Below are 19582 nucleotides of genomic sequence, written 5' to 3'. Positions count from 1 at the left end.
AAGCAGAGCGCAGAACTTAAACCACTCAACCACAGGGCCAGGCCTGAGGTAGATGTTGAGAAGGGAGCTTTCTACCCTGCAGTTTGAAAGAAGAGAGAAAACAATCTTTCATCAAAAATATTTATGTTGCATTCATAGGATGCGTATATGTGTGTATGTGACATATGTCTATACATAACATTGCCCAACAGAAATGTCACAGAGCTTTCTATCTGGCTTTAAGTGACCCTCACAATTCCCACTCAGTCACCTTGGGCTTTTTTTTGTTTTTTGTTTTTTGTTTTTTTTGCCTTTTTCTCTGTCAGACACCAGGATGAAATTAAACTCCATTCCCTCTCCAATGGCCTCTGATGTATGTACTACTTTTTACATTCCCTTCCCCTATAGAATCTGATGGAAATTCCTTTGGGGCCTTTAGCTTTGCCTCAGAGTCAGAAACTTTTGTGTTGCTAATAGAACTCAACTTCATTAGCATTTCAAATCCTGGGATGCTCTTAGATCTGAGGGGCGCCCCAGCCACAACCTGATTTATCAAACCTGTTTAACTGAACTCTCCAGTGGCCACTGCCTTTGACCTTATTTCTGCCACCACGTCTCATCAGGAAATCCTTTTCAAAGATTCTCAAGAAAGACACATGCGTAATCTGAGAAGCTTTATTTTCTCCCTCACTATTCCTATATATCGCCTGCCAAAAAGCCACACTCTCTTCATTACCTTTAGTAGTTAGATCAGGGGTAGATGATGGAGCAGAGCATGGATAGATGGGTAGTTGGATGAGTAGATGGGTAGATGGGTCAGGTAAATGGATGAGTACATAGATAAAATTAAATGGGTAGATGGACAAGTGGGTAGGTGGATTGGTAGATGGGTAAATGGGTGGATGAGTGAGATAAAGGAATGAGTAGGTGGAGGAATGATTGGATGGAAGGAAGGAAAGAAAAGATAAGATGAGAAATAAAATGTCTTCCATCTTGTATAATATCCTTGCCACTTAATTAACCATAATTGGTCTTGTGCTCCTGAGGCTGAACACCATTTCTGTGGAAAACAGCAAGTCATGTGATATGTTTCCTGCCTCCCACAGGAGCAGCATGATGAAGCTTATCAAATATTTCATTGCCATTCTGACTCAGTGTCTTTGTAAAAGAAAAGAAACTATCCTTCTTTATACAACATGTATAAAAATGCTTCAATACAGTGGTAACTAATCAGGCATATCCAGCAAAATCTCTTGGGGAACCTGCCCTAATTGCATATCCCTGGACCCCACAGCCTGATATGTGCATCGTGGTTGAAAATAACTGCTCTCACAGAAGATTCTCTGCCCCTGGTAGCAGTAGTGTTTGAATAGTATTTGAGCTGTGTGTTCTTGACTTCCTTTTCTCCTTGCAGACATTCCAACAACATTTTTAAACCACATTATATCTCAGGCAATGTTCAAAGTGCTATTTATGTATATTACCTCACAACCCTTTAATATAGGTACTGTTAATATCTCCATTTGACAAGTGACAGAATTAGTATGTAGAGGTTGAGTAACTTGCCCAGGGTCACATGGCTAATAAGAGGTGAAGCTGGGCTTCAAACAGTCACTCGATGTCCCGACTCTATAGTCCCACCTACCATGTCACACCACGTCTCTGATCACTAAGCTGACCTTTTAGAGCACCATGGTCCAACAGAACTTTCTGCGATGATGGAAATGTTCTATTTCTTTGTTGTTCCATTACACGGTAGCCACTAGACACATGTGAGCACTTTTAAGCACTTGAAATGCGGCTAGTGTGACTGAAGAACTAAGTCTTTAATTGTATTGAATTTTAATTAATTTAAACAGCACAGTTTAAGAGCCAACTAATAGCCTCTGTTCAGACATATGATCTCCAAAGAATGAAGTGCTGAACTAGGAATTAAGGTAGGCATCTCAGTTATAGACATTATCCTTTATTAATAATGTTAACATGAAATAATTGCAAAGCACTCTTAGAATCCTTTTTGTTTCTTTCCATCCTTGAAAAGAGTCTTGCTGTTCTTCTAAGCACTCTGCCAACTAGGTGGCACATCTAATCTTAGCTCATTGGAAGATGTGTTGAGACGAGACAGAAAAAACAATTCAGGCAGAATAATACAGGGCCGTCACAGGCAAGTTGCAACTTGGTGGTGCCATTGGCATTTATTCTCAGGAGTTAGTGTTAAATTTTCCATCTCCCAAATACTGCCATCATATGTTGGGGATGGGGGCTGATGGAAACAATGGACTTTAAAGCAGGGTTTGGTGGTGGAGAAATGAAAGTCCTGGGGCATCTGGGCTCGTCTGAAGGAGAGAGGCAATCTCATACCCCTTGTTACAGAAAGAAGTGAAGTAAGTGAAATAGGAAAGTGGGAAATTATGAGCCAAGAGAAAAGGAAAGATGATTCTAGATGAAGTAATATAATAAAAGAGCCATATTATTCTTCACGTGGGACACAAGTTGAAACTGAGTGAAGATTTTCAAGGAGAAGGAAGATTAAAGAGTTAACAAAATCCAAAGGTATATAGCTGGGTTTTATAGGGATAGAGACAAGGCAATACAGAATTTGGTGAATTTGTTAAGTGTTGGTTTAGAACAGAGATGGACAAACTATTGTCACAACCCCAGTCCACTGCTGGTACTTGTAAATAAAGTTTTATTAAGCACATCCATGTCCATCCATTTATATATGGTCTATGGCTCCTTTATACTACAACAGCGGAGTTGAACAGTTCCAACAGAAACTATATAGCCTGCAGAGCCTAAACTATTTCCTATGGGCCTATACAAAAAAAGTTTACTGATGTCTGTTTTAGAACAAAATGGGAACACAATTAGCACAGCCATTTTAGAATATAATTTTGTGTGGCCATTGAATTTTAAAATGCACATCATGTTTGACCTGGCAATTCTGCTATAGAATTTTCTTTAGCAGATGTTTGGGTACACATACCCACAGGGCTTCTTATAACATCAAAAAACTGGAAACAACCTAAATGTCCAGTAGCTGGGCACTGGTTAAGTGAATTACAGTGCATTAATGTTAAAGAGATACTATTCAGCTTTTTTTTTATAAGATAGTCCTACACGTACTCATTTTTTAAATGAGGTAGTTCTGTTTATTACAAAGGGATGTTAAAGAAGGACTGCTAAACAGAAAAATTTTGCAGAACAATATGCATTATATGATTATATTTGTATAAAAGCAACAAACAGTCCACCAAAAAGGACATACAGAGGCATGCCCAGCCCCCGTCCCAGTGCCTGGCATGTGGTAGGTACTCAACATTTGATGACTGAATGCATGGAGGACTCATACATGTACACGTTTTTTTACTTTTCACTTTCTATCTTCTAGACTAGACTCTCTGAGCTTTTATGAATATGTATTACTTTTTTTTTTTAAAAAAAACCCTAAATTAAAAAGGGGGAAAAACAAACATGAGGAAATTGCCAAAGATAGGTCTCCCCCAAGCTGATCTTGAGGATGCCAACAGCAGTGGCAGTCAGCTGAGAGCTGGTCGGGAGCTCGTTGCTCCACACTGAGGCATTCAGGAGGGGATTTATTTAAGTTCAAGTTGGGACCAGTGGAATCTGTTGAGCTTGAAGAGGTGTCTCTCTGAGTCACGCACCACAAAAGCAGAGAAGTGCTCAAGAAAACAACTCAGAAGCATAGAAGGGAAAAAGTGTGCTCCTTGTCCCGGGAAAATGATGTTTGTAATAACCCGGTGGGAAGACTTCGTGGAGGAATACGTCAGCTGGGGAGAAAGAAGCCAAAAGAAGGAAGGACACAGCAGCCAACACTCAAGGTGGAGAAACATTTTTGGGGCAGAACAAATGTTTTGCGGGGTTCTAAGAAGACCACAGAGATGTAGAGCCACCTTGCAAGTTTCCATTTGGAAAGTGCTTCAGTGTCTTCTGGTCTAAGATCCGTGGACATCGACAGTCCTGGTATTTTAGCAGGTGTTCAGGTGGAAGGGCCAGAAGCAGTTTCTCTGTGTTGATTAGTGTTAGAATTTCTCTCAGCTCCCAACACACAAGCAGCTCTGCCTGCTGACGTGGAAGCCCTGGGAACAGCCTCAGCTCTTGCCTTATGCTGGCAACACATCCCTGCTTTGGCTTGCCTGCTGAAACACAGACATCACTCAGCACTAGCCATTTATTTTTCTGGCAGAATTGCGGCAAGAGGGGTTTACATGAGATTAACAGTAAAAAATAAGTAAATAAATAAAAATAAAAACAAAAACAAAAACTCATGAAAGAGGCAAGTATGTCTTTTAAAAACAATCACGTCCACCTCCCTCTGCCCCACCCCCTGTCTGCCTGCACTTTGCCTGACTTGTGCCTGGGGTGGATATGTCTGCGCCTGTGAGAATCTTTTATTTAGACATCACAAGGCATTTGCCCAATTTTGAACACAGCCGGCTGCAATACTGGTGCACAGAGACGCCTGCTCTTTCTTCACAAAACTCTCCAGTTCAAACATGTTTGCAGAGTGTGATTCATGATGTTTCTTTCTGGATTGTCCAGTGGGTAATTGCTGTACGAAAACCAGAGAAACAGATGTAGACCCTGAACCCTGGCTATAAATTTTTGTTTTATGATTATGGGTTTCAAATGTGCTGTGTCACACTGACAAATACACAGTTACTCTGAAACAAAATGGATTTTGGTCTCAAACTTTGGGTTTTTTGTTTGTGGTTGGAAATACTTTCATTAGAGTTTCTTTTATCATTGATCAAACACAAGGAAAATAGAGGAGGTGACACATATCAGAATGTTATTTTATGCCATACCAAGAGGATATTTGGGAAAGGTTTCTTCCAACTGTTTGACTAATGTTTAAAATAGGTATCAATAATTTAAACTTCATTATCAACTAATTAATTAGACCATTTGTCACCTTCTACCTATTCATTAATCTTTATGGTGTGTGGGTATGTATTTAAAGAATTCTTGTATAATTTGACTTAATTTTACTTAAGATGAAGAATCAAGTTTTCAAGAAGTATAAGAATTAGATTTACTGATGAAGAAATGATAAGAAGCATGTGGCTAAATTTGAGGGCTGCTTTATAAATTAATCCTTGGATTAAATAACAGCTCTAATTGCTATTGGCATAATTAATTCACAATGAGAAATGATGAATTGACTGGTGAATATACTGTTGCCTTATAAGAAACCCATAATATTCTGTTCACAAGGATTTAAAATACTGATCATTCATTTCAAGGCCCCAGTTTATTTCTCTTTAGTTAAGAGAACCCCAAGGTGATTATAAATTTTAAATTGCATGTGCAAAGAAAGAAAACACCAAATCTCCCAACTGCTACCCCCCCACACCTTCTTGTTATTGTTTTTGTGCCATGGCACAGTACTGAGAGAAGAAATTTGCGGGCAGTCGTTTCCCTTCCTCAATGGAGCTCATTCTTTAGCTGAAGAAATGAGAGCGAACAGAATTTTGGGGACACCATCTCCATCTTCACTTCCCTGTGACCAGTGCACCCTACCTTTGGAAAGATGTTGAGCAAGGAAGTGCTACAGCCTCCCCTGGGTAACAGATGCCTGTACCCACACACCTGGCAGTAGTGCCGTGTTTCTCATCCCTAACTTAGTTCCTGCTGTACTTTAAATATTACTGCTTCCTCCCTTCTCTCTTTTCATTCACCTCCATTATAGGATATAAAATGAGCCCAGTTTCCAAGGAACTCTGAGGATCTTAAATAAACATTTGGAGCTGTAAGTCTGTGGACCACGTCGAAATTGGCACATAATGCGGTGCTTTGTGTATCTTTACAACTATCTTAATGACAGTGTGTTAAATGTTTTGTAAATTCCTCTGTGCCCCTTGCTGAAAATGTATGTTTTCTTTGTAGTTAAAGGGTTTCTTATAATAAAGCTCTGTTACATAACGATTGCCATATAAAAAAAGAGAGAGAGAGAAAATAAACGCGTAGTTTCAGCAAAATCTCACCCCTTTATCGCCCTGGACTTTTCAATAGGAAGAACTGAGCTTGCTGGGCTGAAAATTGTTTTAATGTACCTTCATAAAAGGATCTTTGACTTGGTAAGTGTGTGTGATGCATACTTTTCATGTTACACCACGAGTGCCACTTAGCAACTCTGCTAGACGGAGCAGCCATTCAGCATGGGGTGGGGTGCCCCCTGACAGGCTTTTAAAAGGCCTGGATGCCAATGCACATTCCAACGCTATTCACAAAACAGAGACTGGAGCAGCGCTCTTCCTTGCAAGGGGCAAGGAAGCTGCCCCTCACTGCCTACCTCTAGCGCACCCTGTTTTGTGGGAGAATTACAAGTAAACACTGGTAAGGCAGTGGAGGAGGTAGGGCGTTTGAATTCCCCCCCAGAGTTTACTCTTTTTGGTGCACGTTGGGTCCTTTCAGCAAGTTGTGCAAAATGGCTGCAGGGGGATGGGGTCTCCCTCTTACAGCTCTCTGTCTGCCTGAGTTTATTTGTCAATATTGCACCTGTCCTTCTGAGTGTTTTAAGACTGCCTAAAACGCTTCTCCTTCATCTAGGTTGGGTTAGTGTGGGAGGTATGAAAAACAGCCCCTTTCTCTTAAAAGTACCGTATTCTAATAAATAGCCAAGATTGGGCAGGGGCTTGTATTGGTGAAAACTGGCCCTTAGAAATACAAAACCTTGACCCTTAACCGTTTCTCAAAATATGTGTTTAATTATGTGGTGGTGGTGATGGGGCGGTAGGGCCCGCGTGGAGTATGTGTGTGAGAAAGCGATGAGGGAAGTCACCAATATGCTATTCAGGGTGCAAGGCTGGGGGAACAGCAAAGTAACTTTTACTTGGGTCTGAGATTCCAGAGAGGCAGGTCCTAGACATGGTTCTGAGCTGCGTGAGCTTAGGCAGGTCTCAGCCTCCCTGGGCTTCTGTCTCCCCAGCTGAAAAATAGGAGGATGCATTACAGCTAATATTTGCTCCACGATGTGTAGAGTGCCCTGAAAGCACTACTTTTTTTTTTTGTCCTCACTGCAACCCACTGAGGTGGGTAGTCTTACATACCCATTTTACAAATGAGGACACTGAGGTCCAGCAAGGTTACATACTTGTCCCAGACCACACAGCTGCTAAGCGGTAGAAGTGGAATTCTAATCTAGTTCAGTTTGACTCTCCCATCCATGCTCTTGCTCATTATATTATGTTTTCTTTCAGATCAGGAGCTAAATTCCTGTATATCTATGTGATTGTGTGTGTGAGTTTGGGGCAGGAGTAATGAATTCTCGACTACTCCACATGCTGCACATAGACGGGAGAGAATTTTTAAAAAGTAAATGAATCCAAAAAGCTGGATTTTTACTCCAGAGCAAACGCAATCCCTTCGGCCAGGGCTTTCAAGAGGGAGAAAGAGAAAAAGACGATGAAATGGAAACTTTCTCAACCCAAGGCTTCCCCGAGGGGTAACTCTTCTCTGTTCTACAGTTTAGGGCTTGCCTGTGCTTTTTCGGGAGTGGAAAAATACATAAGTTACAAGGAATTTAACAGACAGAGAGGCGCACAGAGGAATTTAAAGGGTGGGCTGGGGGCGAGCGGGCAAGGGGGAACACGCGCTTGCAAGCTAAGCCGCTGCAAATAAAAAGGCGTAAAGGGAGAGAAGTTGGCGCTCAACGTGAGCCGGCAGCGGCGTCCTGGCTCCTCCTCTGCTCGTTTTAAAAACACTTCTTGCATTGTTTTTAAGGTGAGAAATGGGAAAGAAAGAGCCGGCTTGCGCGCTCGCCCGCTGCCTGCCTCTCTGGCTGTCTGCTTTTGCAGGGCTGCTGGGAGTTTTTAAGCTCTGTGAGAATCCTGGGAGTTGGTGATGTCAGACTCGTTGGGTCATTTGAAGGTTAGCAGCCCGGGAAGGGTTCACCGAAAGTTCACTCGCATATATTAGGCAATTCAATCTTTCATTCTGTGTGACAGAAGTAGTAGGAAGTGAGCTGTTCAGAGGCAGGAGGGTCTATTCTTTGCCAAAGGGGGGACCAGAATTCCCCCATGCGAGCTGTTTGAGGACTGGGATGCCGAGGACGCGAGCGAGCCGGGCAGGGTTTGTCTGGGCACCGTCGGGGTAGGATCCGGACCGCATTCAGAAGGCTTTTTGCAGGCTTTTCCTTGGAAGGAGAACTTGGGATCTTTCTGGGAACCCCCGCCCCGGCTGGATTGGCCGAGCAAGCCTGGAAAATGGTAAATGATCATTTGGATCAATTACAGGCTTTTAGCTGGCTTGTCTGTCATAATTCATGATTCGGGGCTGGGAAAAAGACCAACAGCCTACGTGCCAAAAAAGGGGCAGAGTTTGATGGAGTTGGGTGGACTTTTCTATGCCATTTGCCTCCACACCTAGAGGATAAGCACTTTTGCAGACATTTGGTGCAGGGGAGATCATGTTTGACTGTATGGATGTTCTGTCAGTGAGTCCTGGGCAAATCCTGGATTTCTACACTGCGAGTCCGTCTTCCTGCATGCTCCAGGAGAAAGCTCTCAAAGCATGCTTCAGTGGATTGACCCAAACCGAATGGCAGCATCGGCACACTGCTCAATGTAGGTTTATTTTTTCCCTTCTTCTACCAAGAAAAAAAAATTAATTGTCTCTCTTGCATGCAATAAAGACATGGAAACAAACTGCATTGGTAGCAAGACAAAGGATTTAATGATTTAATGCTGAAAGGGTGTGATATGCTAGCGTGCATATTGATTCCCTCTGCTGAAAATTTCCTGTTAGATGTTTTCTTCGCAAACAACCCCTCCTGACCCCTGCTCCTCTCTCTACCAACCTTACAGTCTCTTGAAAAACAGTTTAAAAAATATGCATGGAGAGGGAGAAAAAAGTAGAGGGTGACCACAGGACTTTGAAACATTCTTCAAGTAAGGCAATTTGACACATTGTGCAGTTTTTACTAAGGTGTGTGCAGAGGGGAATTTAACTTTGCTGTTCTTTGGGTTAGCTACTAGTCGTATATATCCCCCCCTTGTGTGTTTCAACAGTCCAAAATAACTAAAATATGACATCTTCCTTGCAAGGAATTTAGCCTAATTAAGGTGGCTGCTGCTCCTGAAGTTCATAAACCACCAGTTAAAGCTGCTGCCTCCAGTGTTTTCCTTGCTAAGGAAAGGCAATATTTCTTAGCATTGACCCTGCTGCCACCTTTCCGAGTCACTTTGTTGCTCTAAGAAGTTGCTGTTTTGCTAGAAAACTACTGGCAATGAACACCCCTTGGGCTGAGCCATCCATTATTTCCATATCTTGCAATTCAGCCGGGGAACCTGGACATTGGTTAAAGGAAAGGAAATATAAGTGGGGTAGTCCAGTTTTTAAAAAAAATATTGACTATTTGGTTATCTGATGCTGACACGGTGCCGAGGCACGCATCTGGTCAACAGTAGCCTGGCTGCAGGCTTGAGAAATGACCAGAAGTCCCAGAAAATCCCACCTTCGGGTGGCTGTAGTGGGAGCCTGCAGGATGCATCGCTGCCCTGACAGTGATTTAGATAAATGGCTCAGCTATCTATCAAAATGTTTTTAGTACTTTATTTGACAATTCATTGGAGCATTAGGCTGAAAATGACATTTTAAATCTTTGTTTTCAAAGAGGTCAAAGTTTAACTGGAAGAAATTGAGTTTTCCTAATAACATGGTGGCTTATCAGAGAGAAGAAAAAGGAAAGAGGGGACAATGACAAGATTTAAATTGCCCTCTCTGAAACTTTTTCTTCAGGATAAAGACTTGCTTCTTGGGCCAGGAAATCAACAGGTTTGTAGCTAAAAAAAATCAATAACCATTTGATGCCAACAGTGTGGCTGTCTGACCTAATATTTTGTACAGCCATAACCACGGCAAAAAGAATATCATTTTTAGAAGAAGTCTTAATCTTCAGCTGTTCCCCAAATGCCTTTTTTTTTTCCCTACTGCCTGTTTACTTTCTAGAGAACTGAAAGAAATTGAGAGTTACAAAATAATTTTCCAACTCACTAACAGATCTTTAAGACCTGTCCTCTCTGTAGCAATTAAAACAGTCTGAACAGTTTCACTTGGAATCTCAGGGAACTGGGGCTTTCTAAAACTTTTTCTGGTAAGAGAAAGTTCTAATGAAACATATTTTTTAACGGAGGGAAAAAAAATGCTCGGGACCCTAGCGAAAATCTATTAGACCTAATAGAGCTTTTACAAGTAGACATTCTCCCTTTTGTAATTAACCCTCCAAACATGCCTATTAAGTTGTAGGAGAAGGGGGAAAAGCTTTGTTTGTTCTTGAACAAGTTAAACAAAGAATTCGCCTTATCTAGGGAGAGCGAGTGGTGAATGTGTCATTCGCCTAGGGCCAGCCGATAAGCAAGAAGTGTTGATAACAGCAAAGTTCAGCTAATCAAAGAAACTTGCATTAGAAAAAGTAAATAAAGGCGTTTGACAAAGGGATTTCAGAAATTCCAGTGTCTTATTTTTGTAAGCAGGGCAATTAGTGCTTATTGTGGTCGATTTCACAAAGCTTTGAATCCCACACTTCAGGTAAAAGAAATAAATGTAAATATTGCTTATGCCCCTTCAGAGCTGCTTTATCCTCCATAAACCACTTCATAACTGGTCAGTTTAGTTCAAGCAATTACGTTTTTAAGCATAAATAAAATTCTAACAAATGTCTGCCATGCGGTGTTTGGTTCAGGGTGGCATCGCTAGTTAGGGTTTTTGAAATAAAAGCATATGAGGGCTGCGTTTGTGTAAGAACATAAAAACCACAACCTTTTCCATTCTACTTAATGACTGTTTTGACGAGAAGCAGATCTGTTTGTGCTCTTAACACAGAGGAAACAGTGGGCAAGGAGGGAAAAAAAATAGTACTAAATTCCAGCCAAAACTATTTTCAGCTTTGAGATCCTACTTATTTTTTGTATGGTGTGTGTCTGTGTTCATGTTTGCAGTCATTAGAGTAAACCGTTTGAACGTAAAACACAACAGAAGCTTTCTTTGAAAGGTGTTAGAATATTCTTTTTGTTTTCTTTTTTAATTTTAAAGACAGAAAAATGATCTGCCCACCAGCTGCCGGTTGGAGTAGGGCCTTGAATTGCCTGTTATAAAAATGCGAAGTCAGGATTAGTGGTTTACTAAGGGAATGTGGTAAAAATAATACGATTTAACACTGCCCCTGGAAGGTATCGGAGCCACCAAGTTTCTATTTAGATGCCTTCTGGATTATCTTGGTTTTAGGCTGCTCCAGATGTTTTCAGCATTAATTGCTCAGTGGGCATAGAATAAATCCTAATATTTGTGGTCTAAATATAGTTGCTTTCAGTGAATTCATGAGGTGACAACTTCTTGGCCCTTTTTCCCTGTCTTCTCCCTGCTCAACACATCAAAAGAAAAAAATATTTTCTTTTTTGAAATAGTATTTTGCCTGTAATGAGGAGAAATAATGTTTTAACAAACAGGAGCAACGTGTGATTAAGGAAAGAGAAAAATCCCCTTCTCAAAGCCCTGGGACCTGAATTTTAAGTATTAAACAGCATCTAAATCCTCTCCTAGTAAGATATAAATTGAGGTCAAAGTGGCAAAATCAAAGATACCCTCTGAAAGAGAGACTAAATAAAGACTGACAGCCACCGTATGAATTGAATGGGGTTTTGAATAAATATTTCGGTGAAAAGGCTCAATTGTTTTTCTAAAGTAGGACATAATTTTCTGCTTCTCGGCCACATGACGGTGGTAACTAATACCATTAGAAAGAAGAGAAGAAAAGAGACTTTGCTGAAATCTCAGAGAGTGCAGGACAGGAGTTTTTTGAAAACAAGCGGAAGATTCACAAAGTTTTCCTTCTCTGTAGAAAAAAAGAAATACTAAAATATTGTCAATATCCAGATAACTTGGTACTTTGGGTAGGGAGGTACTGATGTGCAACTTAGAAGAAAAAATGCCTGAGTTTAAATTGTATTGCCAGAAAAGGGTGGATTTCAAAATATAAAACAAAACAGTAGGAGAGGTAGACATTTCTCAGCTTAAACTAAAGCTATGGAAATGACTTGGAAGCTCTGCTTAGAATTTGATTTGCCAGCCCAAATGCAAAGCTCTTGCATTAGAACAGGCCTTTTTTATCTTAATAGATAAATGACCAGAATGGCAATTTCTGATAGGCTAGCTGACCCGAATCAGAAGTTTTCTTCTCATTTCTGGAAGCCTGGCCCTGACCGTATATAACCAGTCAGTATTGTCATGAACTTTTATTTAAAGCAGAAGCATGAAAGAAATTTCTTCTGAATATCAGACACTTTACCTTCAGCATATGTTCAGCCCCTGAGATGACTGAAAAGGAAAGAAAACCCTACCGTTTTCTCCTTTACATGTTTCACAAGCATCAGTAGACTATCTCAGAAGGGAAATACGTGATAAAGATGATAAATTCTGCTCTCAAGGAGTTTATAATCTTTAAAATCAAAATTATTTTTAAAAGGCTGGGAATTTTTTAATTAGAAAGTTACTCTCTGGGAGGAAGATGGACATGTAAAATCAAGATGCAAAGCATAAAACTCTTTTCAAGTCGCACAGGACTTATTAAACAATAAATAATAGTGTTCATTTTAGACCATCTTAAAAAGAATCTTCTATAAAGTTTGAGTTACATATAAGTGCCAATAAATTTATCCTTAAATGACATTTTTATACTTTAAATGTTCTAATGTAAATTCAGTTAACTATCAATTAAAGAGATTATTTCAGAAATGGGAGTTTTTGATGAAGGTTAATCAGAAAGATCTTGGCTGAAAACCTTTCCAAAAGATATTAATGTAGAATCTTGCCTTTCAAATTACAGGGTAGTTATGGCAGTCATACAGCTCTGATTTTCTAGAATAACTCACTTTCAAATATACTGCCACAGTTCCCACATAAATCATTGAAATATGCCAGATATTTCAATATTACGACATCTCCTAGGCTGCCCCTTGAACCCAGGAGGGGCACAGAAAGTCTTTGTTTGGATTCTATGGTCAATATAACGAGAGCGCTCACAGCTTAATTTTTCCATTATGACTGAAGATCGCCTTGTGCTTCTGGGTCATTCTGCTGAACATGAATTCCTTTTGTGGCAAACTGTAGATCTGTAAATAGAAGGCATCCTTTGCAAAATGGATTTAAGTATTCTGACTGTAGTTCTGACTCCAGCACGTGTGCGTGTGTGTGTTGAGAGTGGGGGAGGGGGTAGAATTATTAAATTGAATTACTATGCACAAATCTATATCAGTTCTTGGCCAGCTTCTTCTTAAAAAGTTGGAATTGTGTGTGATGGAGAGAGGAGAACAGAGTTAACTCGGGTTTCAGATTTATCAGGATCCTGTAAGTGGCTTGGCCTAAGAACCTCTTGTTAAATAGGAGATGAGATAACCCGCCCCATCTGTAAGATCTAATAACACACCCTCATCAGTCAGTATGTTGCATTGAATTCCCTGTTCCTTCCCGGCTTCCTTACTTCATCATTAAGAAGCATGATTCCTGTCCCGTGCCAGCCCCCCAAACCCCTTTAAATGAATAAAAAATAAGTCACAGAAGTTCTGTCTACCTAGGAAGCCGTAGAGGGTGAGCCTGCAGGTATTATATTATTTATCTTGAGCTTCCAGAGCTTCTTAGATGGGAATTCAAACAGGCAATGGAACTGCTGACTTGCGTTTTCTCTGGCCTTGCAGGGTGGGGAGCTGAAAAGGGGCCATTCAGTAAGATAAGACTCTTGGTCCCCTGCACGATAAGGCGAGGATAACAGGAACTGACGTCAGTGAGGCGACCCAGCCTGGCCAAGCATTTCCTCTAGTGAGGGCACATGGATTCTAGGAGTCTCCAGGCCTCCCACAGCAGCTGATGATATGAACCAGCTCAGAGGGGAGAAGAAAGCTGATTTTCACAGTGGTGAAAGTGGGTAATAATGTCCCTCATTCCTAAAAGGAGATTTCTCTAAACAGAACAAAGAATAACTGGAGAGGAAGAGAATGATTTTAATAAAAGCAGATTCTGAGATTATAATCGCAATTTTACGTTGTCATGTAATAGATATTTGTTTCCCAGCTGTCAACAGTTTCCCTCTGATGTCTCATAAAAGTCAGTCCAGCAGTCACCAAATATTATCACCCATGAACCGTGCCAACTCTCCATATAGAACAAAATGGGAGGGAATTCACATTGTGGGAGTTAATCCCTGGTACTCCTATTTACTTTTCTAAGTACCAAGTTCCCACCCCCATCCGCATCATATGACAGCATTGTTAAAGCTGTTTGATTTGCCACCAGCCCTGAAACCTAGGAAAAACCCTGAAGTTTTTCCTCCCCTCCTTCAGTCTTCCTTTTCTCTTAAAGTCAGATTTTTTTTTTTGCCTTTGAAAGTGTCTCTGATTTGAGGTTTGGAGGAGAAATTCAGAAGGGTCCTATTTTATTTTTTTAAATTCACAGAGTGTCCTCAGTCTACTGCTTTCTTAAAGATAGCTCCTTATTTTCTCTTTTTAAGTTTTAGTATTGAATAGGGAATTACTCTGCGAATTTGACTCAGATTTAGTGAAATGTTTGTCTTTGTTGTTGTTGTTGATCAATTACTGTTTGCCACAGATGAAAATTTTACCAAATCGAAAAAGAAAAAAGCTGAATTCAAAATACTATGGTAGAAATGATGCAGATAAGACCAGATAAGACGAGTTCATCAGTTAACTGGGGAAAAAAGATTTGGATCACGCTTATCCCAATTTTTCTCTGGTTTTCAGAGCAAGTGAAGACTTCGTCTAGAAAATCCCTTTTCTCAAAAATATGAAAGCATTCAGGGCTACAGTACCTTTGTCTTGTCATCAAATTATAAATTATACAATTATATATAATTATTTATATATACGTAATTTATATATAATTATAAAAAGCCTGATGATCTGAAGGCCGGTTCAGCTTCAAAAGATTTTTTAGGGTCTGGTCTATTGGAAGGCTTGGGGGTATAATTAACTAAAATGGAAATGGAGGCTAGCGAAATTTAGTTCCTGATGTTTTAATTTAGCTCAGTACTGCCATGTGTTATTGAAGAGAATTCTTAAAGGCAAACATAATTATTTCATTATGGTCCTCAGAATGCTTTCATTGGCTTTAATGACAAGAAGCTGTATAAAAAGGCATACATTTTAATTAGTTCTTCTTATATTTACATCAGATAAATAACAAATAATTGATGAAAAACAAGTCGTTGGGATGGATGATTTCACATAGCGCGCTGGTTACAGTTTAATGATGAAACATTTCTCTGTTGCTTTGCATTTTAATTATCCAGACATTACAGTAGTGGTGCCGTGGAGCTAAAATACCGTTGTTGCCATTTTATTACAAAAAAATCACTATGAATCGGAAGCCGAAAAGGTAGCCAGAAGCGCATCTCAGAGGAAGTAAATTGCCAGTCCCGTTAATTTTACTACGTTTGTTAGCACGCATTTTGATCACTTTTATCTTTTACGCTTCATCTTTCCGGATTAAGACTGTCAGGGGTTTCACATGCGTTTTTATGGCTGCCTGTTCTAAATACCTTTCTTTCTCTCTTGCTGTCTGTTTTGAAGACTTGTCTGAAAGTACTTTGCCAAATGTGTCCTGGAAAATCAGAGAGCCTTTTTCTATGTTATAGGCCCGCTTTACCTTTGATTTTATATGAAAACCCATTTCACATGATTCATCCGTTTTGGTGTACAGAACACTAATTGTTATTATTGATTTTAAATTCCGTGACCATTACAAGTAACCCAGATGACTGGCAGATAAAGGGTAATAATCCATGGAGTTCTGGAACTGTTTCATGTTTGTCTGGAGTACTTTATGTGATCAATATTAACTGCCCCATTGAAACTAACTGCTGTATCAAATAACAGTCAATCAAATGAATGTGCTTAGAGATTATTTATTGAAAGCTTTAATTGTTCACTGGGGCCCTGCTTATCAGAGGAAACAATAGGAACCAGAGATAGGATGAACAGGTCTGGATTTGCGGAGAAAGTTGGAGGATGCAGACGAATAAGGTGTCTGCTACTTGGGCAAGAGTTTCCAGAAGCCCATGTCAGGCTTCTAGTGGGCGCAAGTTCAGTGCAAGTACATCGAGAGCTCTCTGGAGAAGAAGGTGTAATGATTTTCTTGCCTTTAAAGCAGAGGCTGTGAAAAGTTGTCACTTTGAGAGTTTTACTGCTTGTTGTCCACACTCCCACTGACATCCATTACCCTCCTATGCATCTTTCCACCTGCATTCCTCATCACTGCCTGATGGTCTGAGATAATGGAAATAGCCTGACTTGACACAGGATCGATCTCTACAGCTATGAAATGGGAATAATTATGTCTACATTGCAGGATTTGTAGGAAGATTAGAGATAATGTAAATGAGGATTCTATTCTTGCCCTGAAAACATTCAGAAGTCACTGAGTAGACCTTCTGATTTCAACATGACACCTATGGCTTCTATGCCTTTGCTAATAGTGAACGGTATTTGTTTTATTTGGTATCTCTTTTCCTCAGTCAAATGGTTCCTCTCTCTGTGGCTCATAACCTAGGTGACAGTTCTTCCTGTTTGTCACAGTTTGGATAACACTGTAGTCCTGATTCAATTGTATCCATTTACCAAACCCCCAGATTTACTACAGATGATTGACTTTTACAAGTGAGTGTTGTCACCTTCAAAGTTGTCACAATACACTTTGCCCAAAGATGCTGTCAGGGGCGCCGTTCATTTTTATCACTCACTGATGGATTAGCTCTTGCCGATTCCATTCAACAGATGGCTCTTGGGTGTCTGCCATGTTCCAGGCTCCCTGGTCTGTTCTGTGGGGACACCAGGACGAATCCAACGCTGTCCCTGCTCTCTCTGGACTCCCAGTGTATGGGAGAAACTTGTGTACACAAGTCATTGTGACACAGTCCTCTTATAACACAAATGTAAGGATCTCCTCAGGACTTTGAATCCGAGATTGCTTATAGAAAGAACTAGAAACCACTGAGAACCACAGCTCACGCGTGAGGTGGGTGATCAAGTGGGTCACACATTTTTGTCACAGTGGAGCAGGCATGAAGTTTTTGTATGTGTCTGCTTCAGAGGTAGTTTCTAAATGTAGTTTACAAAGTGGAGTTTTAAACTTATCTTGAGCAATGGAATAAGTGGATACCTTCCAAAATTGCTTCTTGAAGACTCTCATATGGATGTTTCTGGAGTGTTTGTTAAATAATGTTCTTTTGGGGTTAGGCCTGATTAGATTAGATTTTTAAAAATCATTTCTTTCTGATTGTTTCTGTGATTGATTGCTGTGCAACAAACCGCCCCCAAACCTAGTGGCCTAACAGTTTATTACCTCATTATTCTGTGGGTGAACTGGGCTCAGCTGGGCAGATCTTCTGCTCCACATGCTGTCAGCTGAGGCTACAGTATCCAGGGCTCAGTGGGGCTGGAAGTCCAAGGCGGCTCCCTCACATGGCGGGCAGTCCATGTTGGTTGGCTGCTGGCAGAGAGCTCAGCTGGGGCAGTTGACTGGAGTATCTGCATGTGTCTCGTGTTTCTCACAGCATGGCAGCAATATTCTGAGAGGGAACATTCTGAAAGGGAGGAAGTACACGCTCCCAGTCTTCTTAAGGGCCAGATCCAGAGCTGGCAGAGAGTCACTTTCACCATATTTTATTGGTTAAGCATCACAGGGCCAGACCAGTGTCAATAAATCTCCCTCTCAAGGGGGAAGTGACAAAGAATGTGCAACCGTTGTCAGTCCACCATAACAATCATGACTGATATGCCCTATAATCAGAAAGCAAAAGTTGTCTTCTGACAATAGAGGCTAAATTGAGAAACTATTGTGGGATTTTAGTTAGTTTTCTTCTTTTTTTTGGCTGGTTAAATATTTAACAAAATTCTACTCTAATGAATGTATGTACATTATTGTCAGTTAATCCTCACAAATAATTCTGTGAGGAAGACAGGATTATCCTCATTTTAGAGAAGAGGAAATTGAGGCTCAGAGAAGGTGAGTAATGCGACTGAAGTCACACAGGCAGTACGTTGTAGAGCAGGGTTTTAAATCCCAGGAAACTCTTTTTTTCATCCTCCATGTGCAGTTACTCACTTGCAGGTCATCCGCTTTGGAGTGAGACTGTCATCTCTGCCAGCTGAGTGAAGGATTCTTGAAAAATTGTTTTGTCTTAATAATACCATGAAAGGACCATGGAAGCTTTTGGTTTTGGGGGGAAATGTGGAAAAGAGAGGGTAAAGAACTGGAACTTACATAAGTTCCTCTGATTACATTATTTTCTAATAGAAGCCACATCCTTTTAAATCATGGAAGAAACTCTGAGGCTATTTTACTGTTTTGTTCTTTTGTTTTCCATCCTGTTTGTTGAAGGCTGCGCAGGCGCAGTCTAGAGCTCACAGGAGTTGGGGTCAGGATTAGTCTTGTATTTACTGAGGAAGCACAGGAAGGTGACAGAGGAGAAACAAGGTTTTTCATGTTTTTCTGGCTCACTCATAACCCTCATCCTGATGTGGGCACTGATGGGCTCGACTTGGTGGTGCCTCTTCGTTAAGCCACACTGTTGTGTCTTCCATTGCTTAAAAAGAAGGAGGGAGAGAAGAAAACTTTCTCAGATATAATGAAGTTAAATTGATGTTTTAGTATTTGCCACCTATTTTAAGTATCCATTTTGTTTAGAAGGGCCCAAACCTAAGAAAACTGTTACTCTTTAGTGAAGTTTACATTAATAGTAATAATGGTTATTAGCCTCTCGCATAATGCTCTTATTTCAGTGATTTCAAATATATTTTAAATGTAACATCTTGTTCTGTATTTTGGATTTTTGTATGCCATGTTCTTTCTACCTGCTTCTTCTGTTTGAAATCTAATTGCTGTTGAATGATATATTTTGAGGAAATAGAAGCAGGTGGATGAATTGAAGTGACCTGCTAAAGGTCACGTAGTGGGTTCTAGGTGGAAGTAGATCGAAGTCCATAAGATGCTGCCGTGTGTCACAGTGTGTACAGTGTGGGACAGTGCAGTGTGATACAGTGGAGTTGGGCACGCTTTGTGTACCGCCCCTGCTGTGGGAACTAGAGCTCTAAGCTGCCTCAGTTGTTTTTATCTGTAAAATGGATCCATAATGCTTACCTTGCAAGCTTATCATAGACTTAAATAAGACAGTGTATTTAAAGTACCTGACACATAATACTCAGTAAATAGATGTTTCTCTCAATACTTTATTATGAAAAATTTTTAAATGCAGAAAAGTTGAAAGAATTTTACAAGGAAGCACCTGGATACCCACCATCACACTAACCATTAAAGTGACTGGGTTTGTTTTCTGTGTTTCTACTCATTTCTGCTTAGTGTGTGTGTGTTTTTGCTTGGTTTCATTGGTTGGGTTCCCTTACTAACCTGGGAAGTCCTGAGATCAGATGTTGTGTCCTTTACCTCTGTCTTCCCAGTGGTAGTACAATGTTGGTATAGCTAGTATAGTACCCGGTCAGCACTCAGTTAAACTGTGGGTGTCAATGGGTATGTTCGAGCATACCACCCCTTACTATACTAGAGATCAGCCCTCTCC

At 40.4% G+C, this 19582-nt stretch overlaps 1 protein-coding gene across 2 annotated transcripts in view; it reads left to right on the top strand.

Moving 5' to 3' along the window:
- The first annotated feature begins 7891 nt into the window (after nucleotides 1-7891).
- Nucleotides 7892-19582, top strand: part of RARB (retinoic acid receptor beta) — a 166834-nt gene continuing 155143 nt past the window's right edge. The window contains exon 1 of one of the 2 annotated variants that reach the window (XM_046641578.1): nucleotides 7892-8210. Coding sequence is in view for 1 of the 2 variants with exons in the window: in XM_046641572.1 (XP_046497528.1) it covers nucleotides 8411-8567 (157 nt within the window). In the remaining variant the exon portion in view is untranslated. Of the gene's footprint in view, nucleotides 8568-19582 lie in introns of both variants that reach the window. The other variant, XM_046641572.1, reaches the window with a different exon arrangement.

Source organism: Equus quagga, chromosome 1 (assembly GCF_021613505.1).
Source record: "Equus quagga isolate Etosha38 chromosome 1, UCLA_HA_Equagga_1.0, whole genome shotgun sequence".
In the NCBI taxonomy this organism is placed as follows: domain Eukaryota; kingdom Metazoa; phylum Chordata; class Mammalia; order Perissodactyla; family Equidae; genus Equus; species Equus quagga.
Note: the sequence above shows the minus strand (reverse complement) of the source record. Positions and strands in the feature narration are given on the sequence as shown.